Below are 23977 nucleotides of genomic sequence, written 5' to 3'. Positions count from 1 at the left end.
TGGGGAAGCTGAGCCTGGAGAGAAGAAGGCTCAGGGGGGACCATCTCACTCTCTACAACTGCCTGACAGGAGGGTCAAGAAGACAGCTGTGGGAGTTGGTCACTTCTCCCAGGTAACAAGTGACAAAACAAGGGGAAAAGGCCTCAGGTTGAGACTGTGTGTGGAAGCTTAGATGAGATAAAAGGAAAAATTTCTTCATGGAAAGGGCAGTGGTAGAATCACCATCCCTGGGAGTATTTAAAAACGTGCAGAAAGGGCACCTGGGGACATGGTTCAGCAGTGAACATGGTAGTGCTCAGTAAACAGTTGGACTCCATGATCTTCAAGGACTTTTCCAACCTTAACAATTCCATGATTTTATGATTCTTACATCACTAAGAAGCTAAGGCACAAGCCATGCTGGCCTTCAGACTGTGCCCACCTGGGTTCCACCTTGCCATGAAGAAGCAGGAAGCAGAGCCAGGACAGCACATGCAAGTGAAGGGACACAGGTGGGGTGGCAGAGGGAAGGATGAAGAGTTGAAGCCAGAGGAACAGAGCAAATCTCTTCAGCTCACACCCTTTCGCATGGGACACCCTGGTCTAGCTCCCCCCCTTCCTATCTGGGGCCAGGACACTCTGTTACCTTGTCTGCTGGTGTCAGCTTTGTCCACGGCTTATCTGCTCGGCGGTCATAGTCTTGAGCATCTGTTACTTCCACATATTCATTAAACCTCAGGATCTTCCTGGCCTGCAGCTCTGCCACTGTAGGCCTTTGGCTAAGCTGAACACGGCAGCAGAAACAGAGGTTAGTCTGAGCCTTGTCCTCAGAGCAGATCCAGGACCAAGCACCCCAAGCAAAACTAAAACCAGCTCCCTCACTTAACCACAGACACTACCAGATCCTGCTCGCAGCCTGCAAGGAATAGGTAAACCTCCTACAGACTGCATACTCCCAGTGGGATCACAAAGCTAAGCTAGGGCAGAACTTGGACCACACTGTCACGGAGAAGGACACTGAGGGGTGTGGGAACAGCCACTGCAAGGCTGAGCCCTGCATGACACCCCTAAACACAACTTCAGCAACTGCAGCACTCACACTTCACACCCACAGGCCTTGGGGAAGCTTTTCCCAGCCATGAGTAACAGTCACCAGTAACTTGGATGTAACAGCTAAAAGCAGCTGTTATTCTGCTCAGCTCCCACACTGCTGTTACTTTAGAAATGGATTTCAGGGAGCCTGCTGTGAAGTCGTGGCTGCTTGAAGCACTGTTAAAGCAGCCAGGCCAGCAAATCTTTCAAGTATCAGGTGCCAAATTTAGCTCTCATCTCGCTTATTATGCTCGCTGCCAGCTCAGATCTGTCACTGACAAACATGGCCCTGGTGCCAACGGTTCACTGTGGGTGACAGTCCACATTCCAAAGTCACTGCAGTCTGAGGGCACTGGGGACGCTTACACAAGAGCCCTGTGACTTCCCCCACACACAGTACCTACAACGTGCTCACTGCCACCGTGCCCGGCAGCCCTGCCAGGTGGCTGTCACCATGGGAGCCTGCAGTACCTTTCTGGTCAGCCGGCGCTTGATCTCACGCTTCTCAGCTTGACGGTCAGCTTCATTTTTCGCTGCCAAGGAGAAAAAAAAAACATTTTTCATGTAAGCATCAGTCTTTGAAAAGTGCTTTCTAGGCTTGAACAAAAGAGAATATTGAGCTGGATCAGATTATCTACAGATCTAAAGGCTTAGGACAGGCAGAGAGCATAGTACAACTCAATACCCTGTGTCACCTCTTGAACTGGCAGGGGCAAATGTGCCCCTTACGCAGAACCAATGAGTCATTCACGTCAAAGACTAATGGCCATATCACCAAAATACATCCAGGCCACTGTGCAGCTCACTCCTTCACAAAGCTATTAGAGTTTAAAAGAAAATAGCAGCACAGATAAATATTTTAAATTGAAACTTCCTGAACTGACATTCCCATTTCCTCGAGATATTTATTTAAAACTTTTGCAGAACAAGATATGGCCAAGAGAAACAGTCCTGACTCTGTGATGCACTGCTGCTTTAGAGATCATGCAAGGCAATGCTGTAATGTTTGGAACACAAATAAAAGTCCAGCCCAAACAAAAACACATTTAAGAGTCCTCGTTGTGTAACACCAGAGTCTGAACCAGCCCACACACTCTTCTCTGAGGTAGCAGGCATGGGACAGCTATTCTGTCCATAATCATATGATCCCTGAATGGATATGGTTGGAAAAGATCTCAATGATCACCCAGTTCCAACCCCCTGCCACGGCCAGGGACACTTTCTACTATCCCAGTGCTCCAATCCCCATCCAGCCTGGCCTTGGAGACTTCCAGGAATGGGGCAGGGTTAGGGTGGCCTGTGCCAAGGGCCTCACCACCCTCACAGGGAAGAATTTGTTCCTAACATCTAATCTAAATCTTTTTTAATTTAAAACCATCCCCACCTGATAACTTAAGACATTAAAGGCAAACTTATTGGTAATATAGTAACAAGGCATTTCTCAGGACCACCAGAGAAGGGCTACTCACGCTGAAGAATGTTCCTCTGTTCCAGTTCTTCTGCAGTTGGTCTCTGACTCAGTCGCCTGAAGAGAAGCACGACAAGTGCAGAGTGTTGTATCTGGTCACTCATCAGAAGCAGATGAAGGATAAAACTGCCTGGTTTCAGTGCTCTAGACAGTCTCCTCCACACTCACCACTGAGGATCACTGCTGCCCTGTTTTACACTATGCTCTGCTCGAACAGCTGCTCAGCCACTGGCACAGCTTTGGGAAAGGGCTATGGGCTCTCCAGCTCAGAAGCAGCTCTGCAAGGAGCTCAGACAGCAGAGCCTGGACTGTCACCAGTCTCAGCTTCATCCACCACCAACACCCACCCTACATCCATCTAGACCTTTTTAAACCATCTGTTTTACGTGTCTGTAACCCCAGAGCTTTTCCCCTCCCAGTCCATTTAACCTCTGGAAACTGGGGCCTGTCAGGGGGATACTGCTCAAATCCAGGAGGAACTCCCAACCTTCTAGAGGAGGAACAGCAACACTCAACCTCCCAGCCCTGCTTCAGCTGCCGCGCCCAACCACCCCCCCTGGTTCCAGTACAAACTGCTTGGACAAGGCACCAACTTTGTCCAATCCCACTCTGCACACACTGTGCTGACAGCTCACACTGATCATATTCCACACCTGATCAGCGTCGTCCCAATCTGGTGACGGATTTCGTTCCACTCCTCCTTGCTCTTCCGAGGGAAGGTGATTTTCTCCTCCTGTGGTGCAGTTGTGTTCCCCAGCTTTATAGCAAGTGTATCTTTCCTCTTCACTTTGTTGGCCAGTGTGCCTGTAGGGAAGGAGAGCAACAGGCTGCAGCTCAAGGCAGACAAGCCTGCCACAGCAATCCCAGCACTGTGCCCCTGGAAGCTGTCCTCTCCTTGAGGGAGAACTGTCCTCTCTCCTTGCTCTTCCCAAGCTCTGCACTCACTGCACAGCAGCAGCAGCCAGCACTCTTGTGTGACACCACCTAATGCTGTCCTACCTGAGGGGCTGGGACAGTACAGGCTGCCACAGGACCATCTGCAGCTGAAGGGGTGCACTTAGCAGGTGAGTGCACAGGTTTGGCTGCAGAGCCTTGGAAAAATCGAGGCAGAGAACACCTGCTACATCACACAACCAAGAACCAGCTGCTTTGAAGCGCTGTGGGAACCAGCACTTTGATCTAGATCTCAGTGCAGCCAGGCATGAGTTCAGCAGAGCAATATAAAAGCCACCTGCAATAAAAAAGCCTTACTGTTATGGCTTTCATCTTCTTCCTCATCATCTTTATACAGGATGGGCCCCTCCGAGTCAGAGTCGCTCATCCCTTCGTCTCCTTCCTGCTCCTCTGGGAGGACCTGGGGTACCAGTTTGGGGATGACTGTGACAGATGCCACATCTCCAATATACACACGAGGACCTGAATTCTGTTCCTCTTCCTGGTCATCTTCTTCCTCTTCCTCATCGTCTGGACTAACGAGAAGCACGCTATTACACCTCTGAACACATAGCACAGGGGCTGTGGAATATCCCTAGAATCAATATGTCTCAGCTCTCCTCAGGGAAGCCCAGAAACCAGCGGTGCAAGAGCCAACGCAGGATCCCGCACTGTCCCCCTCTCTTCGAAGCACAGGGAGCTCTGGCCAAGGAAGTGACAGAAGCAGGTTCTGCAGAACCAAACAGCCCTCTGACCCCACTACTTTGTGACTTGGAGATTCAGACACAAGACAGTCCTTTTTCCACTTATGTTTAGCAAAATGAAAGGCTAAGGAAGGCCACAGAAGGATGGAATCTGGGACCTTGTTTGGTCTTGGTGCAGTTACAGACAGTCCAGGCAAGGATTCCTGGCATCAGCCTGTGTTTGTAGTCTGGAACCCATTTCCCTTTGTGAGCAATAAACTCCCAGAATGAGGGGTAATTTCATGGGGAAGATGCTCTGGCTCTTAAGAGGCTAAAATGCAGATTTGGCCAACAGGGAAAATGGTTTCAGCAGAGACCTAAGCCCTGCCCAGAGCTGTTCCCACCATCACAGCACTGCAGGAGCTGGAAGAGCCAGCACATACACAAGGAGGTACTCACACTTTGAGCATCTCAATGGTGACAGGCAGAGATCTCGTCCTGCCCAGGGTGCCGTTGTCTTCTCCGAAACCATCGTTCTCAAAGAGCAGTGAGTGAGCCCTGTGGGACCCCTCGGGAGGTGGGGTGACAGGCAGAGGGCTGGCCAGAGCCTGCTGGATACGAATGTGCAGTGGGATTTGGGGCAGGCGAGGCAGCACGTGGGCTTCACCAAACCCTTGCTCTGCCGTCCTCTTCAACACTTCCATGGACCTGAAGTCTTCAGGAGGCGGAGGAGGAGTCTCCTTGGGCAGATCCAGGGAGTGCAATGGGTCTAGGACAGGGGTGGAGGCGGGCAGGGCCACACGTGCAGGTTCAGGGGGTACATGGGTGGGCAGTGGTGGCGAGGGTGACGGTGGTGGATAAGCTGAGGTCACGTGCAGTGGAATTGGTGCGGGGCGACTTGCTGTCACTGTCCTGTCACTTGGGGGCTTGGATGTGACAGCCTCTGACATGTTATTAGGCAGGAGGCCTCTCTTCGGGGGGAGAGGAGGGGAAGGCTTGGTCAAGGCTGTACCACTGGTCATTACTTGGGAAAGTTCAGCTGAAAATAAAAACCACAAAAGCCACAATGTTTAACGGTATTTTCCAGATAACCTTCACCAATATGGAAAAAGCACAGCAATGCACTCAGAGCCTTGGACTAAGCATTCTCTGGTACTTTTTACTGGAATATCATACCAGAAATAGCCAGGTTGCAAAGCTCTAGTTTGTCCTTCCAGCAGCGAAGGTAAGACTTGGGAGAGCAGCCAAAAACAAGCAGGCTGAGACAGGTTTGTGCATCCTGCTGCTTCAGAAAGAGAGAAATGGCACCAGCCCTTGAAAGACAGCACAGAAGGCCTGCTCAGGAATGCAAATATGTGGGTACTTTATGGTGGTATTTACAGCATAAAAGGAATCCAAGACATCCAGACACCCCAGACTCCCCAACACATTAAAGAACTTCTCAAAAAGTTTCTATTAATTAAAAAAATTAAAGACTCAAAGACTCAAAAAGCTGAAGTCTTACTTTTTTGCTCAGAGGCAAAAATCAGCACAGCTGCAGGCATCAATGTCCTGTCCTCCCCCTACTGGTATTAGTCCATCAGACCCAACCCAAGAACACCCCACTGCCAGCAACTCCCCAGGATGAGGTTCTGCTTTAGTCTCTCTGAACTCTGTTCCTTAAGCCCCATATAAACTCATCTGCCACTACAAAGTAACTAGAAAAACTTCCAAAAATGCCTAAAGCCTTTAGTCTAAATATTTGCTATTTGATGGAAAAGAGAGGAAGAAATAGAGACATGAAAAATGCCTGCAGCGGGCAGTCACAGGATCCTGAAACCCCACTCTGCTCCTAGGGAAATTGCACAGTAAAGACTGCTCTTGCTTTAGGAGTTTGCATCTTTTAACATCCATATATCCATGGCTTCTGGGGCTTGTGGAGGCTTTCCCTAAAGCAGCTGAGACTTGCTGCACATTTCCCTGGAGCGGGTGACAGTGACACATGGATGTCCCCAGAGCAGAGCTGGGGGAATCCGCGGTGCAGACACCACAAGAGGGTGCTGCAAGTGGGAGAGTTTCCCGAGATAAGGCCACATAACTGGAGAGAGGTGGGCACATTTTTGAGATGTTTAGCATTTTTAGACTTTCCCCTTGTAGATTAAAGGCCAGATTGTGCAAAACACAGAGTGCCCTCAGCTCCTGCCCAAGGGACTCCAGTGTCTCCTGAGCAGTGCTCCAAGCCTGGCAGGACCAGGCTTGAGGCACCTCTGGGTAAGAGCAAAATTTGAAAGGGAGCGAGGAGCTGGCAGAAGGAAGCTGCTGCTTGAGGCTGCTCAGGGAATGAGCATCTTGGGGACATACTAAGGGATGACCTGCACAGTAACACCCTCCCCTGCTTTAGGCTGTAACAGGGGCACAGGACACCCTGGCAGCCAAAGCAGGCACCAAAGACCCATAGAGAGCTCACAAAGCCAATTCCACTCCTGCTGTTCAGCAACACAGTGACAACACAAGGCTCACACAGCAACACCACAGCTCCATCATGTCAGACCAGAGGGCTGTGGAGCCTCCTCTACAGCTGTGTTCATACCCAGGAGACAAAAGAGAACTGCCTGTTCTCCTCCCCTGCATACCCCAGAGGTGCTCCCAGCCCAGCCCATGCTGTTGGGAAGGGGCAGGATGGCTCTAAACACGTTGGATACACTGCTGTTTCCAGGCACATTTTTTGTTTACCTCCTGCAATTAGTGCTGGGGCATTTCAAATGCCACCCTCAGCGTGTGCAAGCAGCTTAAAGAAAACAAGAAAGTATTTCATGGAGTGCTCAAGCATGGTCAGGCTAATCAAGCTGGTCTGGCACACGGGGGTTGTTAATACCATACCAAGGTCACTTGCAAAACCTGCCAGAGCAAGGTGAGACCCAAGCAGAGCAGAGCCATCCATCCACACTGAAAGCAGTGGCCCAGGCTATTTCAGATGGCAACTTGCACATCCAGCACTGTCTCTCAAACCACACCTGGGTAACACCTCCAGTTTCTGTGAGAACAGTGCAGACCTGTCAGACTGTTCTTCCCAGTAACCTCCCTCCTGATCTGTGCCAGCCTCTGCTAACCCTGTCCAAAGACAAGGTGTCTGTGAAAGAATTGCCTGAAATGCCAAATGCCAGCAGGCCATCACTACATGGAAGTCATCACAATTCTCAGTGTTGCATCTTTAAGATCCCCAAAACTCCCACAGAGAACAGAGACCAAATGAGCTTTAACAAACTCTTGCCCAATCTTCTGCTAAGAAAAGTTACAGAGATAAAAATCATTTAATTCTCTAAATGGGAAGATTCTGTTTAAATTACAGTTGAGCTGATTTACCCATGGGACAAGACTCATATGTTAACAGTTCAGGCAGAGACCTTAGAGGAGGTACCTGAGCATAACCAGGGAAGTCTGAATTATCCCTGCCATCTCCTGGTCTCTGCCCTAAGCAGAAACCACGTAGCCTGGCAGTGACAGCCATGCCAGTCATTGTTTAGTGTGACGTGGATTTTTTGGGTTTGTCTGTTGGTTTGTTTAGGTTTTTTTTTCCACCAGCAGCTGAAAGAAGGAATTGTCACTAACCACACTCTCACATAGCAAAACCTCATCCACCATTCCCCAATCCCAGCTGAATCCCAGCCCCCAGTGAAGCATCAACATTCAGACACTGTCATAGAGTTGACAGAGAACAGGCAAGCAGGGATTCCTTCCTGCAGGTAGCAGACTGGATAGCTCACAGCAGAAGACTCCAGTAATTACACTGTTCCCAGAACACATGTGTCCTGGCTAGGCACTGGTAGATTTGAGTCCAAACTCAACTGTTTCCAGGGAAGATGGTCAGACATTCTGATGCAACTAAAAATCTTCCCTTATGAAGGGAAGAGATTCTTGGAGCAGTGGCTCCAGAACATCTCAGGGTACAAAAACCAGCTTATGGGGTCACTTACCTATTAGTGAGTTGCTGTTTCTGTTGACAGGTTTGGGAGGAGGGACAGGAGGCTGTTTGGCAGGAGCTGAGCTGGTTGTACTGGTGGGAGCAGTAGTGTTGGCACAGGCAGGAGCTGGGAGCAGAGTCCTGGGGGCTGGGGAAGGGGCAGCTGTGGAATTGACTGTCTTTGCTGCCGTGGGGGCTGTGGTGAAGGGGGCAGTTCTTGCAGCGCTGCTGGCAGGTGTTGGATCCCTTGCCTGCACTTCGTTTGCCTCCTGGGAAGTGGAGGGAGGTCTTTTTGGAGGAAGCAGAGGTTGTCTGGGAACATGTGGTTCCTGAGGTGGTTCCAGTTCGGGCCCAGGGTGGCTGCTGGAGGAGCCTGCAAAGGAAGGCAGCTCCGTTTGAGGCATCAGAGGGCCTCCTGAGGGTGGGAAGGATCAGGTGAGAATTCAAAACTGGTTACAGGAGAATGTGAAGCCCTGATTTTGCACACATCTGGTTTCTTACCCTGCCTCTTCTTTGGTTCCTCCACTGGAAGAGGCTTTCTAAGGCTGGATGACTTTGTGGCCTCTTCCTCCTGGCTGGCCAGGTTACAGACCCCGGGACCCCCAATGGGGATGGTGTGGCCATTCTTCAGTGCAGGTGAGTTCAGCTTCTCTGGCTCTTCACCATCTGCAAGGGGATAGAAGGAAAGAGAAGTAAAGAGAAAACACTCAAAAAGCAGGGGAGAGGAGAGGTGGCTGAGCTGACTCAACCACCATGAAGTGACACCAACTTCTTTCTGGCTTCTGAAACAGCTGGTCTTCAGTCACCTGCACAGAACAACACAGCAACCAAACCAGCAGGAGCCAAGAGCCCTTGATTTCATGATCAACAAGTAAATCACACAGCACTGCATGCCATCAAGGGTTTTTCTTCTCCCTGTCCTGCCCTTCCTCCTGTGATACAGATTAGTGTGCCCAGTGCTGTGCTACAGTACAAGGAAGTTGTAACTGAAGTCAAAAATCTCCAGCAGCTTTTGTATCCACCCTCCATCAGGGAGCAGTCACCAATTCCCTGCTGCAATGTAGATTCCAACATGAGCCAAGTAATCTACTGCACATGCAATAACAGACCTTCATAAAGTCTTCAGATTCCTGCCAAAACTGACTGCTCCCTCATGCTAGGGGTTTGCACGTTTTCCAGATTATACCCATCTTCTGCTTCTAAAACCAGAGCAGATGTCTCAAAGAAGAAAATAATTCCACTTCTTAGCCAAGCTTCTGTCACACCTGTACAGTATGGAAGACCTCTGCCTCCTCTGCCCTCTCTAGTTGGAAGTTTGGTACCCAAATTCTTTGATCAGTCTCCCAGTTTCAACCTGCGACCCCCCACCCTTCGGTACCCAGTGAACTCTGCAGAGAGGCACTGATACCCTCGAGTAGGTGTCAATGGCATCACTTCAGCACACTTGTGTTAAGACTTTCTATTTTGCTTTCAGTGGCTTGGTCTGAAAACCACTTTTCCACCTCCAGTTTTCCACTTTCTTAGAATGAAACTTGCACTAGGCCAAGGCTGTCTCTGCAGGTCTAAGCCAAAGGCCACACTCCCACCCACAGGAGACAGGGGCTGCTATCTCCCCACACCTTCCTGCCTCCTCCCTTGGACCCACATCACACAAATCCCAGCGAGGTGACTGGATGGTGATCTGACAACTTATTTTGGCAGCATGAAAAGGGGATAAGACTTCTTAGAGACAGCAGCATAAACTTTAATAATCCTAGTGGTGACTATGACATCATACCATGAAGCATCTCTTGGAAGATATGCCCCTAACCCAAAGAGCTCAGAATTCATCCATTTCTGATTCTTCTCCCAACCTGAGCCCCGGGGGCAGCACCTCTCCCACATGAACAGCAGGAGATGGTGAGTGACAGTGACAGCAGAGGCTGGCAGGACAGCACAAGGTATCTGGAGCAGAACACAGAGAGGGGTAGGATGGGAAGTGACCACAGCACAGCCCTCCCTGCAGGAAGGTGTCCCAGACAGGCACTTCACTTCCTCCCTGGGTAGGCTGCCTTCCTTCCAGGTGGGAAAACAGACAAGAGAGAGCATTGAAAAGGCTAAGGCAGACAGGAATCGTTTCAGCAGAAAATCCTTAAATATGTCTCCCAAGGGTGAGGTTTGGCTAGAGGAAGATCAGCTACACAGACAGGAGAAGTTCATTTGCAGACTCACCTTGCTCAGGCTCTTCCAACAGAACTCCTCTTTTTACCAGCTCCTCTCTGGGCTTTCGCATAGATATCTTTCGTTCTAAAACTGATATTAAATTGAAAAAAAACACTCAGGAAACAGGGCAACCTTGAAGTTAAAGAAGATTTTTTTTTAAGAGATTCTCCAGAGGAAATTAAAGGGCTTCAAATTTCACTGGTTTTGCATGGATTAAGAGGAGAGAAGAGGAACTGCACGTTCAGACCTGCATTTCACACTGCACTGCTGATCACAGAGCAAACCCTCCCTCCCCACAGCTACATGGGGAGCTTCCTTGAAAGAAAGAAATTAATCTGTCTGAAACTACAGCACCATGGCAAGGTGTTTCAGGAGAGATTGCAGGTGCTAGCCTGTCACCAAAGTCTTATTTTGGTTCTTATTCGTGTCAGTACTCAGGCTTGTGACAGCAAGCCCTTCTCAGATGGATGGAGGAAGGGACACCCACTGAGCCCCTACTACTTTACCTTCTGAAGTTTCCTTGAATTTGTCACTGCTTTTCTTTTTCCTCCACTTCCAGGGTTTGAAAATCTTGCCAAAGCTTGAGAACTTGCTTTTCCTCTTTGTAGGAGGTGTGGTGTCACCTGACTCCAAAACATCTACCCCCATGCTGGCATCACCTGGGGTGTTATCCACCTCTTCAGCTGCACAGAAAAGAAGAATAAAGAATTACTTCTGTGCTGCAGGTAACAGCTCCCATCTCCCACCCAGCCAGCCCACACTGGGAATGGTGGCACACGTTCACACAAAGAAGGGAACAAGACTCTGTCTGTGGCTCCAGTGAACCCTCACATTAGCATTGGGAGACACAAGTGGGCTTTTCAACATAAACAGGGAAAAGGGAAACTGCTAAGGGCCTTCCTGATGAGACAAATATTCCAGAATCCCAGAATCGTTAAGGCTGGAAAAAACCTCCAAGGTCATTGAATCCAGACAAATCCCCACCTTGTCATGAGCCCAGAGCACTGAGTGCCACATCTAGCTGTTCCTTGGACACCTCCAGGGATTGGGACTCCACCACTGTCCTGGACACACTGTGCCAAGGATTGACAGCTCTTTAAATTAATAAATTCCTCTTGATGTTCAACCTGATCCTCCCCAGGCACACTTGAAGCTGTTTCCTCCTGTTCTGTTCCTTGTTCTCTGGGGGCAGAACCTGACTCCCACCTGGCTGTGTCTGCCCATCACGGAACTGGAGAGAGTGAAAGGTCCCCCCTGAGCCTCCTTTTCTACAGGCTGAATCCCCCCAGCCCCCTCAGCCACATATGAATTGAATTTTGCAGTGTCACAGCTTTGCTGGTGAACACAAACCACTTCCCTACATTTTCTCATCTTCATTTGGAAGCAACTGGTGCTGGACACAAGTCATTACATGAACACAAACATCTTCCAGTCCACTGAGCCAATGTTCACAACTGTCCGCACCCCAAAATCACCAGACCCATTCCAGTAGCTGGATGTGCTAGATTTTCCCCTTGCTGATTTTCCTTCTATAAATAAGGGCAGCAAAGCTGGCCAAGAGCAACAACTCCACAGGAAAGCGACACAATACAGGCCTGTGCTCCACCTACTGCACTGGAGTCTCTGGAGAACAGCACAAGAAGGACACAGAGGTGGGAAGGGACATGTAAAAAAACCAAAACAAAACAAAAAAAACCCACCCCCAACTAAAAAAAAACAAAAAAAAACAAAACCACTTTTGAAGCAGAACCAGAACACAAAACACTAATTTGGGACTGTTGATCCTGCCTTGCCTGATGTTGCTGTTTTGGGGTATTTGATGGAACACACAAGAGCTCTTACAATGAGCAGAATCTCGCACTGCCTGCAAAAAAAAAAATCAGTGCGCACAAGATAAGTGAAGCCAGCTGGTGCCCACTCCGTGACAGGATTTCCAGAGCCAGAATCCCTCAGCTTCAGCACTAGAGACAGGAGCACTGCAGAGCTCCATGGAAAAAATCCTATGGAGAAGAGAGACATCCCCCAGCCCCATCAGGCTGGAGCGTCCTGCTACAAACTGCACTCAGGCGTCTTCCTTTGGAGCCTCCAAGTCAGACACTGTGGGGCTTGGGAGCACAACAGACCTTTTAGTCAACTTCAGACATGCCTGTGTAACGTTCCTGCAGAACAGACAATGCCCCATAGGTAACAGGAAAGTTAACCAAGAATCCCATCTCCTGAGACTAAGAGATCCGGAAAAGAATTTTAGGGGAAAGCTTCACACACAGGACAAAGAGCTAGTAATCTATCTTTGTATCCTACAAACCTCCACTGAGGACACAGGCCCTGATGTGAAGAAGCAGATTCCTGTCAGCAGAGGGAAGACAGGACAGAGGAGGAAAAAAAAACCCACCAAAAATGCGCTGTTTGATGCAGCTATACCTGCAACCCTGCAGCGCTTCCCAGCAGGAGATCCCAAAAAGGATGAAGCACCGGTAGCCACAGCCACGGGCTCCTGAGTACTCTCAGGCCACAGGGCTGGGGACAGGCTACCACTGTGTCAGGACAGACAGACCCCCATCTTCCAGTCTGAGCACAAACGGAATGGAAGATCACTGAAACACAGGGAAGAGAACAACAACAGAGGGAAACCGGAGGGTGTTTGAGCCACTGTTGTTAGTTGTACTTTTGTTTAAATCAGCCCCATAACAGAAAGTCCCTCACTCTGAACCAGTCAAAAGCTGATGTCAGCCAACATTTGTTTGAAAAAGCAAGATCAATTCAGCATCTGAGATGCTTTTAAATAAAAAAACCAACAACCCTGACTTTATAACAGGAGAGAAATGGGGTAGAAAATAACATAAAATACGCCATGGCAGCACTGATCTGTGATTTTTTGCAGGGATAAAGGATGGAAGGGGAGGGTTGGGGGGGCTGCAGAAAGACAATTCAAGCTCCCAGAAACCCAAGAGGAATTGTCTGCATGTTTAGAGGCACTTTCTTCAGAGACCAGAGCATTAGCTCTTGAGTTGTACATGCAATTTTAACAAGCAGTATTCACTGTGCTCAACGGAGCATTCCCAAACTTCACCAGGCAGGCACGAGCACTTGCCAAGCACAGGTTGTAGACAGAATTTGAAGCCCAAGTGTCATCAAAGGCATTTCCCTCACCTTTCCAAGGAGAGCAAAGCTGAAGGCAGCAGTACCAAACTTGCATGATATCCTCCCCTTCCCTAAACTGCTCTGAGGAATGTCACTTATGTGCTGCCTACCACCCAAGATGTCAGAGCACTGCACTAAGCAAAGTAAGTTATTAAAAGAAAACTCAACCATCAGGTCCAGGGATTAATGAAGAGCCCTCAGCACCCTGGAATGTCTCCATTTCCAGTTAGGAGAACAACAAGCATTCTTCTGCCACAGTCCCCTCTGAGCAGCAGGGAGGAGCACAGGACATGAAAGGCTGAAACTGCAGGAGACACACGGTACCTCCAAAGGAGGAGCAGCTAAGAGCAGAGAGGGTGGGGAGAATCCACATGTGAGTACTCCTGGCAGCACCTCTTCCAGCAGCTCCTGCAGCCCAAGTCCAGCTGTCAAAGCAAATACCTTCCCAGGGTGGAGTTCCACTGCCAGCACTACAGCCACACAGGTGAACACAGGAGGTTTCACAAGACCTTCACACCAGGAGCAAATCACTTGGCCCTGCCTCTCTTCCTCACTGTTCCCTCGGCTGTGTTACAACTGCTCCTCGGCTCCTGCTGGGACTCAGGTGTTGTCCAACATGGAAGCACTTTGGTTTTGTTGGTTTATAATCAGTTCCATGCCCAAAAACAGCCAGGCAAGAGGGTGAGACAGGCACAGTAGAACACAAAACTGTCCAAATCATTTCCACCACCCTTCTGCTCTGTGTAGAATAGAACTTGACATGTTACTAAACATTCTGAGACCATCCAGCCCTCTGCTCACACTGAAGCCAGGAAAGCAATTTCTTCCCTGATCCCCACTGGGTTTCCTTCTGTCCTGTTGTGAGATAGCAGGAGAGCCTGTCCTACCCTTCCTTTTCCCATCCCGAATTACCACAGGGACATAGATATTTAAAGCAGTCTGTTGTGAAGCAATTATGACACTGAGGACTAATGAGCAGGTGGATCAGCAGCTGGAGGTGAGATTTACAGATCTGCATTCAAATAACCTTGTTGTTCAGTGATTGTTCACGGTAGATAGCGCTCACACTCCCTCTAAAATGGACCTTCCCTTCCATTCACAGCCCATTTCCAGCTCAAATCTCCAGGAAATAGTGTAGAGAGGATATCTGTTCCCGTGAAGGCAGAGAATCCACCTTGCTGAGGCTGTGCCTCCTCCTGCTCTACTCTGCAAGGTACAGGAGGGTCCTTAAGCTGCTTTGCAATGCAAGGGGGAAACCCTTCCTTATCAAATCAAGCACTGGGAAACCTGGAATGAACCAGGGCAAGAAAAAAGGAACCGGACTTTGTGGGAAAGGTGGGAAGAATCAGGAATCTCATGCCTTCAGCCGACCTGGCCCAGCAGCAAGGCTGTATCCAAGAGACCAGCCTCACCCTCACTATGGTGCCAGGCTGGAAACCCCATTTTAAATACATGGAAAAGGTTAAATGAGGTCACAAAGCCCTGGTGGAAGTCAGCAGAGTCCTCATGAGGTCAAGAGATTCCCAGCTGGCAGGTCCCTCCAGTGACTCCATGCCGAAGCAGAGCCTCGTTTAACTCCTCTGGAAGTAGCAGTCCATGCTTTGGAAAAGTGACCCTGCAGCTGGGAGAGCCCCACAGACCCCACCCTGACAGCTGGATGCTGTGCTTAATGTTCTCACAGAGCCCTGCTTGAGTAAAAATCAGGAATAAATATGCACTGAAACTTCAGCATGTTGCCCGATGCTCCCAGGGTAGATGGCCCAAACACTTGGAGCTCAATCACAATGTGATGCCCCAGGCTGCTTCCCAGCCAGAGCCTCCTGCCATTTCAGACCCAAACACTTGAGCTGCTCTGATCTCACTCTATCCAAACAAGCAGGTGAGTTTGAGCTGTTTAAAACAGCGATTTTGTGTTAACCCAAAATGTTTGGACTGAAATAATCTAGGGAAACGTCACAAAATTGGCACAGCCTGAACACACAAGAAGGCAGGAAGCTCTGGCAGTGCCAAGCAGCTTGGGATGCAATTCCCTATTGGTTTGCCTGGCCAGCTGGTCCTTCCAAGCCTCCCCTGCAGACATGCTTTTGCTCAAGTCTTGTAGTTAGATTTCATGTAGAAAAAACCTCTCTTTTTCCTCTGCATGTTGTGGTGTTGAGTGACTCCAGTCATTTTTTTTTTTTCCCCCAGAGGAACCAGAATTTCAGTGGAAGGAGCTAGAGACCCACAGCTGGTCTCTCTCACCCTCGGCAAGTGGCTGTGGTGATGTGTCACCTGCTCCCAAAGGTCCTGTCAGGCTTGGGGCTGCCATTCCCATTAAACACCACAAAGCTTTCACTTCCACCACTGCCCTCAGTGGGTCAAACTGGCACAGCCAGGATCCATGGGGTCAATTAAAAACCCGCACATAACCACACCATGGCCACACACAGGACACCCCAGCTGGCCCTTAAGAACCCCACCCATAAATGTCATGGTTTAATGGTCACACCATGGGCCAAGGAGGAAAAGCCACCATGTAGGCACGGAGAGTTAATCCCCATCTTCAGGGGCCAAGCCCCAAAATACCCTTTTGCAGAACCAAGCGCTGCCAGCCTGGAAACGGACACAGCAGGAACTTCAGGGACCAACAGGAATAACTAAAAAGCGTTCCTTCCACTAAGGATCATTTCTCATGTGGAAGATACCTGCAGCAGTTACATGGAATAGAGGCACCTCTGCTGCACAGCATTTAAGAATTAAACCCAACCTGGCTCTAGTGCAGGGCATTCCAGAATTAATCCTGCTAAGTTTTTAAACTGTTTTAACTCAGGCCACACATCCTCAAAAGTCACCCTGGCTATGGAGAAGTTTTGCCTATAAGCTAAAAATCAGATCCAAAAAAATCTTCAGATCCAAGTCTGAGATCACAACAAAGCAAGGCTGAAGGCTTTGAAGAAATCAAAGGATTGCATCTCAGATGATGACAGTTTGTAATATCTTGAACATACCTGGGACAAAAACTACTGATTTTTAGTGCTCATGAGGAAAATGGCACAAATATGTAGGGTCAGTGAGCCCCAGAACAGGACTGCAGAATGAAACTGATAGGAGAAGGTTGAGAACAAGCTGTTTTTCTCCTCCAAACGTTTCTGCAGACATCCAATGCCTGGTGAAGCAGTCTAAGAAAAGCCAGGTTATCATCCTCCCTGCACTACCATGTGCTCCTTGCCCCAGTCCTTTTCTGAGATGTAAGACCTGGTAAATTCTGTATTCATTAACAGACATCCTCATGAGGAAATATCCCTATTTTGATGCGAAAACAGACTTGCACAGTGTCTAAACTGTAAGCTTGGGTCAGATTCCTTCCATCCACAAACCAGAACTCACCCAGAACCTGATCCATCTCTCCTTGTAGGAGTTACCACAGGATTTCCACAAATCCCTGGAGCTTCTGTTCATAGGGAGCTCACAGGGCATTTATGTCTTTGGGCAGATGAGGCATTTCAGTGCCACGGCAGCCACTCTGCTTAATGCCCTTTATTTCCTTCCCTAAGGAACGCACCTCCTGAATTTCTGCTATCGAGCAGGCCCACAGGGTGCATGGGGAAGCTCTGCAGGGAACACAGCTGTTTGTCACACACCTCAGGTACCTGGAATAGTCCTGTACCTATGGCTCCAGAGGGACCACCAGCCAAGGCACTGCCACAGGCCTTCTTGTTGCCACCGGTGTGGCTGCACAGGCTGGAGAGCAACTCAGCTCCCTCATATCCCACCCTGCTGTGTCCAGCAGAGCCAAGAATCAGAGTCAAGAATCAATGAAGCTTCCATGCAAACAGCAACAACTCGAAAAGCAAAGACTCTTTGAGGGAAATGCTGTTAAGTGTACCCAAAAAGTACTTTGAGTAAATGTTTCTAAGCTTCCCTGAAACAGCTTTAAAAACTTGGTGTATGTTTTCCTGAATCATCCAGGGAGGACCTGAATCCCAATCTTAGAGGAATAGAAGGTTGTGGTCACAAAACAGCCTCAAACAGTCCCACATCCCTCGGCCTCCCTGTGTTTTGTACGTTTCTAATCACCATAATCTTCACAGGACTCTCCTTAACAGCATCCTGCCACGGTTAATGCAAGAACCATCTCTTCAAGTTCCAAGATTTAATCAGTAGGAACTGTGAGAGTTGTACCATGAAAAAATACTTCAGAGAGAAAATGAGCAGTTGAGGAAACACCAGGTCTGCTGGCCCCAGTCTCCAAAAAGCACTATATCATTACACCAAGCCCACTTCCCTGGAAATTACCACTGTTCTTGATGTCTGATGAGAGCAAGAGCCCAAGACCGACCAGGTTGTCTTCTAACAGTGAATAAATCCAAGCAGAAGATGCTGTTAATCTCCACAGTACACAGACAACTGAAGTTTTACTTTTCCCTTCCACTCTGTCACTTTATTTTTAGCAGTTCTTGAACAACACTAGCTGGAGTGAACTGGTGGTGGGGGACAGAATCACTGGTTTCATCTGAGCCCTAGAAATGCCTGACAGGATCAAAGTTATAGAAGTGAAAAATAATGAAAATAATAGTCTGTATCTTGAGGGGGCTCTTTGTCTGCCAATGTCAAATTCTTCTCTAAAAATTAGGAAATTCCACTTCACAGATGAGGGTGAACAACAGAGCCCAGCCAGCTAACAGCAAGTGTGAATGAGAGAAAGGCAACAGCGGGATGTGGAAAGTCTCCTCATATCCACGGCCCTCCCAGCCCTAGTGCTGGGAACAGCAGCCACGACAGACCTGGAGTAACACTGATCCACACACAGTGCTCGGGAAGTGGGGCTGTTCCTGGGGCTTAACAGAGCTGGGTTTTCTCCAGCCTGTTACTGAGATACCTCACAGTGGAGAGGGAAAACAAGCAGGGAGATTATTCCCAAGCCCTTCTTGCCCCAAAACTGCTACAGCTGCCCCAAAATCTGGGTGACATCAATTCTTGGTGGCTTTGGTCCAGGCTCACTCTCGGGGCTGACTCCTGCCCCACACAGGTGAACTTTCCCACTGGCCAAGTGCTTTGCAAAGGGAGCATCCCTGAATCCACACCAGCCAGAAGCTGTCCCTTAGAACCGGGCAGCTTGGAGCCCGTCTCACGATCAGAGAACATGCTGCACAGTGACTGCACGTGAAGTAAGAGAAGGGAAGGAAATGGAGTTACTTCTCTGGTTTCTCTCCCAGCTGGGCGCAGGTTACACAAGCTCCACATTCCACTCCTCCCAAGTGCTCCGTTCCACCTGCAGCGCTGCCCTGCCTCCCCTGCCCTCCAATACTCACCACAAGCACCTGGCTTTACCGGGCTGGAGAAGTGCGGCTGCCCCATGAGATTCTGTCCAGAGCAGCTCTCCGGGAGGAGGTGGGAGGGGAAGAGAGGAAAAGTCTGCGCTGAGAACGCTTGAAGCCTTGGAAACAATAAATCCACACTTGGGACGAGGAAAGGGCCGGCGGGCTCTCAGGCCGATGGTCCAGCACCGGCCCTGCTCTGCCAGGCCCCCATGGCTGGGCAGCGAGTCCCACAGAGCGGTGTCCGTGCCAGCTCCCTTCTCGCAGGAATGCCTGTCATTCCACAGCCGAGCTGGCTCGGGCCGAAGCTCAGGAAGGGGAGGAGACAGCCGAGATCCAGCCACTGAGCTGCACAATCCAAATTACCAACACCCCTCGCTCCTTCCTCGCACCCAGCTCAGCAAGAGCAGAGCAAGGCTGAGAGCGAGGAGGAGGAGGAGAGCAGAGCGTTCCTCTCAGGGATGGGTTGGAGAATCCACACACGGGATTTCACCTCCCGAATGGGACCGAGAAATTTACAGCCTACCTGTGCCAGCTAAACACAAACTAAGGCAGTCAGGGATGAGACAGCCGTTCTCTAAGTGCTGTGGGACCTGCATTACCCCCCAAGCAAAGGGAATTTCAAACACAGCCTGAGCCGATATGCATCTAGCCAAATATATAATAAAAATACAATTTCATGCAATTCCCCTCTCCACTAAAGTTACCAGGAAGCGTGTCTTCTCACGTAATTTAAATTTAACAATGGAAAATTTAAATTTAACAAGGAAAGTAAAAGTTTAGTTTCTATTCATGTGTCACAGCTTGATGGTTAAGGTAACAAACATCCCCCTCAGCCATCTGCCTCACAAGAAAAGCTCTCCAAAGTTTAAATATGTCCATTTGGACTCCTTAATTTATCATTAAAATTTGGGTTAGGACTTCTATGAACCTACAGCTCATGTTCCCTGTACACCCTACAACAGAGGAGAAGGAAAATCTTTAAGCATCCAGAAGCTTAACCTTAGTTGAGAGAAAAAGGAAAGCAGTTTTCAAAAAAATACAGGAATTTGCTGCAGCATAAAAGGGATTAAAATCAGGAACCTGACCCCATGTGACACATCTAGGTTAGCTTTTCTCCAGTGCAGGAGAAGATTTAAACAACAGGATCTGCTGCAGCGCTCAGCTGTCCTTGTCGGGCCAGCAAGAGGAGGACTCCAGTATGACTGGATACTACCCAGGCAGCAATGCCAACAGGAAAATCTTCTTTTCTGGGAAACAACCAGACCCAAGATTGTCGATTTAGGCTGGTGCAGCTGGGAACAATCAATGCTGCACACTGCCCAGAGCAAATGCCGTGGGATTGCTGCTCCCAGCCACATGGATGGGGGGAAGCAGTGCTATAAAAACATCCCCCAAAACAGGGCAAGGGGTAGCTCAGCTCCACCTCTGAGAAGAAAGGTGAAAATTCTGTCCCAGAAAACAGAATGCCAAAATATATTCCTGCCTCAACTGCAGCCTGAGGTCAGAGATGAGAGCAGCTTCTAAGAAACCAGCTGCTTTCAGAGGGCTTTGTTTCACCACTGGGGATAAATACGGGACAAAGCAACCTGGCCTGGTCCCACTGGGCATCCAGGATAAAGGAAAACCCACATTTCAAGCAAGGAAGTGTAATAAATGGCAAAAATTCCCATAATAATGAGAAAGGCAGTCTAACTTTGCTGCACAGCAACCAGAAGAAACCAGAGCAACTGTTTCACTCCTCAGGGACAGGTGACAACTTTTTTGAGATGAAAAACTTCGAATAGCAAAGAGCTTTCTAAAGGAGAGCAAAATGGGAAACAGCTGATTGCCCCTTCACATTTCCTTTTAAAATATACTAACGAAGAACCGCCAGTTACATGTAATTTTTCTGTGATTTAAGGAGAGGCAGATGTCTGAAATAAAAAAAGACAGGCAGTAAACACTCAAACACAGGGTACATGGCCTTCTTCCGAAGTTTCATTTCCTCTCCATCCAGCCCAGCATCCCATTAAACCCCTGGCATTTCCATGTTAATAATCTGTTTATATACATTGTAAAAGAAACTCTTCTGGATTGTTTCCCTTTAAAATCTAATGAAAGCCATAATGAGCCCAATATTAGCTCCTCCAATAAAGCCAGTGTTGTTCACATTTCAGTTCACACCGACGTGAAATGCTACATTCACCCGCGGTGACTCAAACATTTGTGTTCCATGATTCAGCCACAAGAAATTAAAAAGGACTCCGGCATTATCCCATCCCTGCCGGTGGAGCTATTTAAAACCAGCGATACTGGGCGTTTTCCTTCAGAGCTCATCACCAGGGAGTCAGCAGGAGCTACAGGGCCTCTGAGGCTCTTCCACTGCGGGAGATGCACCTCCGAAATCCTCACGCAGGGACCACCTCACGAGGAGGGCGGCAGGGAGGGGAAAAAGCGGCAGCACCACAACTCTGGATGTGTTTCATCAAATCATGAAATGGTTTAGGTTGGAAGGGACCTTAAAGTCTATCTCATTCCACCCCCTGCCATGGGCAGGGAGACCTTCCACTCGAGCAGTTTACTCCAAGCCCTGTCTAACCTGGCCTGGTGGAACACTTCCAGGGAGAGGCAGTCACAGCCCCTCTGGGAAATCCATTCCACCCCCTCACCACTCTCACAGGGAAGCAGTTCTCCCCAGTATCCCATCCAACTCTACTCTCTGTCAGTTTGAAGCCACTGTCCCTTGTCCTGTCACTCCAGGCCCTTGTAAATGGTCTCTCTCCACCTTTGCTTCAGGTACTGAAAGGCCACAATTGGGTCATCCCAGAGCTTCTCTCTGAACAAGCTCAGCTCCCTCAGCCTTTCCTCACAGGAGAGCTGTTCCAGCCATCTAATCAGCTTGGTTTCACCACAGTGTTTGTTTTCAGCTTTGGAAGAACAAGAACATGAGAAAAATCTTACATGCACACATTACAGCTCTGGCTGCCTGGAGAGATGAACCCTTCTGGGCTCCGACACTGAGCGTGCTGGAGGAGCCACTAAGGAGGGCAGCAGAGCAGTGGGGACGGGCAGTAGACACCAAGGAGTCACCCTGAAAAAATGAACATAATGTGACGCTCTTCCTTTCTCCTCACATGGAATGAAAAGCTGGTCTGGAAGTGGAAAATGGGTTATTTATAAGGCAGATGGCATCACATTGTTTGGGTCCTGCAGACTTTGATGGTTCAGATGAGACAAATGGGAACTAACTGCTCCTACCCCACATGACTTCCTTCACACTTCCTTTCCAAGAGGGAAACTCCTATTTCCCAGAGCACTCCAGTCCCCACCGGTTAGTCAGCACAGTGCTCCACCTCAGACAGCGAAGGGCAGTGGGTCCAGCATGCCAGGGACTTGATGCCACCATCCATGTGCTGGTGTCAGGGAAGGTGAGCATGCCGTGTCCCACAGCAGTCCAGATGTTGACCATGATGGAGCACAGCCAGAGGAAGAGGCTGCTGTGCCAAGGAGCTGACTGACAGCACTTCCAGCCCCACCTTTGGGAAGGTGAGGCCATGCTCCTGGAAAGCCCTGTGGCCACAGCAGGTGGCTGGAACACAAGGAATTACTTCATTGTCACAGGGAATGGGCTTAAAAAATTGTAAATTAAACTGGGCTTTGGGCCCAGAGGAGCTTAAGGCAAAAATATCCCCCAGCCTTGTTTACCAGGGGAAATACAACTTCCATTGGAAGCAAGTTTTAGCCAGAACTAGAAAAGTCTCACCATCAATACCTCCTCACCACTCCCTGCAATTACAACACAGGCCAAGTATTTTCTTGTTTACTAGTGAGGGAATGCTGAGGAATGTCATCTTGACAAAATTAAAGATTCAGTCACATCTTGGCTAACTTGACTAACCTAATTTGATCACTATGTTGATTCATGGCTTTGCCATCTTGAGGCAAGGGAAACTCCAAAGCTGATTAACAACTTTTTGGAGCACCTTGAAGCAGCATTAAAAGAAAGTCTGGTCAGAAGCCAAAGGAAGCACACATATATAGGATCCATTCCAGCAAAGCATCAGGCATTAGAAAAGCATCAGCATGTTCCCAACAGGGAAGCATTAAGAGGCAGGATACCCATCTGCCACTTCCAGCTACATTATTAGGAACACATTAAGCAAAAACATGGAGGAGAAAATTACATTAATTATTGCATTGTTTAGAGAAGAAACAGGAATGGCATTTAGCTTAACTCTTGTTTAACCCTCTCCTGTAGCAAAAACTCAAGATACTCAGAGAAAAATGTATAAACTGACATCACCTGAGGCTCGCCACTTCAAAACACAGGGATGAACAAGTCAGAATATATTTCCCCCCTTCCAAAGCACTGTCCAGCACGAGCTTTTAGGGCTGGCCCAGCACAGCACACAGGGCTCTTCCCAAGCAAGAGGCTGCTGCACAGTTACATCCATCACAAACCGCCTTACAGGACAAACATAACTCGTAAGACTTTACAGCTTTGTGCTGACATCATCCAACATAAACAAGTCCTCCAGCAGAGCAAGTACATCTATGCCACTTATAAAACCAAAGGGACAAACTCTTAAGCATAACACTGGAAACTGCAAGCTAACAGCAAGAATATCAGTAAACATGAAAACTCTAAATTCAGATTAAATTGCAATTAAACCTATATTTAACTCTAAATTAGTCTTCAGTGTATAGGTCAAGGTCCACAGAATCATGATCCCAAATTTCTCTTCCTACCTCTAATCCTTCAAGATGTCAAACTTCAGCTGCAAGCCTCTCTGCCCACAAAGTAACTGAAAAAGGCAGCAAGATTTCTCTGTAGAAGTTGTTTCCTCTTTTAAGCCTTTCACAGAAGTCTCAGTAAATGTATTTGCTCTTCATACCCAAAGCTGAAACTGCAGCAAAAACACCTTTGCTTTGCCAACCCAATGGGCTTGCAGCAGCTGCACCGCACCAACAATCCAAATTATCCTTCAACACCTCCAGCTCTCCAGTCTGAAGTAACATTTTTTTCCAAATTACTGCAGAAGACTGGCAGTGCCAGGGTATCCTGCCGCCCCTCACTTGCCTGGCTCTGCTCAGGGAGACTTACAAAAGCGCCTTGGTTTGGTTTTTGGGGAACACCCAATTTCCCCACCGCACCTGCTCTGCTTTAATTATTGACTAGGCGAGGAACTCCTGATTAAAATGCAAGGCAAGTCTGGCACACAACCTCAGCTTCTGATCATCTCCTGCAGATACAGTTGGA

At 48.7% G+C, this 23977-nt stretch overlaps 1 protein-coding gene across 29 annotated transcripts in view; it reads right to left on the bottom strand.

The window, feature by feature from the left end:
* PHACTR4 (phosphatase and actin regulator 4) overlaps nucleotides 1-23977 on the bottom strand; it is a 62275-nt gene that overhangs the window by 2191 nt on the left and 36107 nt on the right. For 18 of the 29 annotated variants that reach the window (XM_086863796.1, XM_086863777.1, XM_086863790.1 and 15 more), the window contains 10 exons: nucleotides 10804-10980; nucleotides 10307-10387; nucleotides 8597-8761; nucleotides 8109-8468; nucleotides 4615-5194; nucleotides 3791-4008; nucleotides 3193-3343; nucleotides 2541-2596; nucleotides 1543-1604; nucleotides 626-763 (listed from right to left, as the gene is read on the bottom strand). In XM_086863796.1, coding sequence (XP_086719922.1) covers nucleotides 626-763; nucleotides 1543-1604; nucleotides 2541-2596; nucleotides 3193-3343; nucleotides 3791-4008; nucleotides 4615-5194; nucleotides 8109-8468; nucleotides 8597-8761; nucleotides 10307-10387; nucleotides 10804-10945 — 1953 coding nt within the window. In that variant the 5' untranslated portion in view covers nucleotides 10946-10980. Of the gene's footprint in view, nucleotides 1-625; nucleotides 764-1542; nucleotides 1605-2540; nucleotides 2597-3192; nucleotides 3344-3790; nucleotides 4009-4614; nucleotides 5195-8108; nucleotides 8511-8596; nucleotides 8762-10306; nucleotides 10388-10803; nucleotides 10981-18729; nucleotides 19047-23466; nucleotides 23810-23977 lie in introns of those variants that run through there. The other 11 variants (XM_086863779.1, XM_086863769.1, XM_086863784.1 and 8 more) reach the window with 5 other exon arrangements.

The sequence above is a fragment of the Cyanistes caeruleus genome, chromosome 26 (assembly GCF_971803275.1).
Source record: "Cyanistes caeruleus chromosome 26, bCyaCae1.hap1.1, whole genome shotgun sequence".
Taxonomy (NCBI): Eukaryota; Metazoa; Chordata; class Aves; order Passeriformes; family Paridae; genus Cyanistes; species Cyanistes caeruleus.
This window is presented reverse-complemented; position numbering and strand designations above follow the sequence as displayed.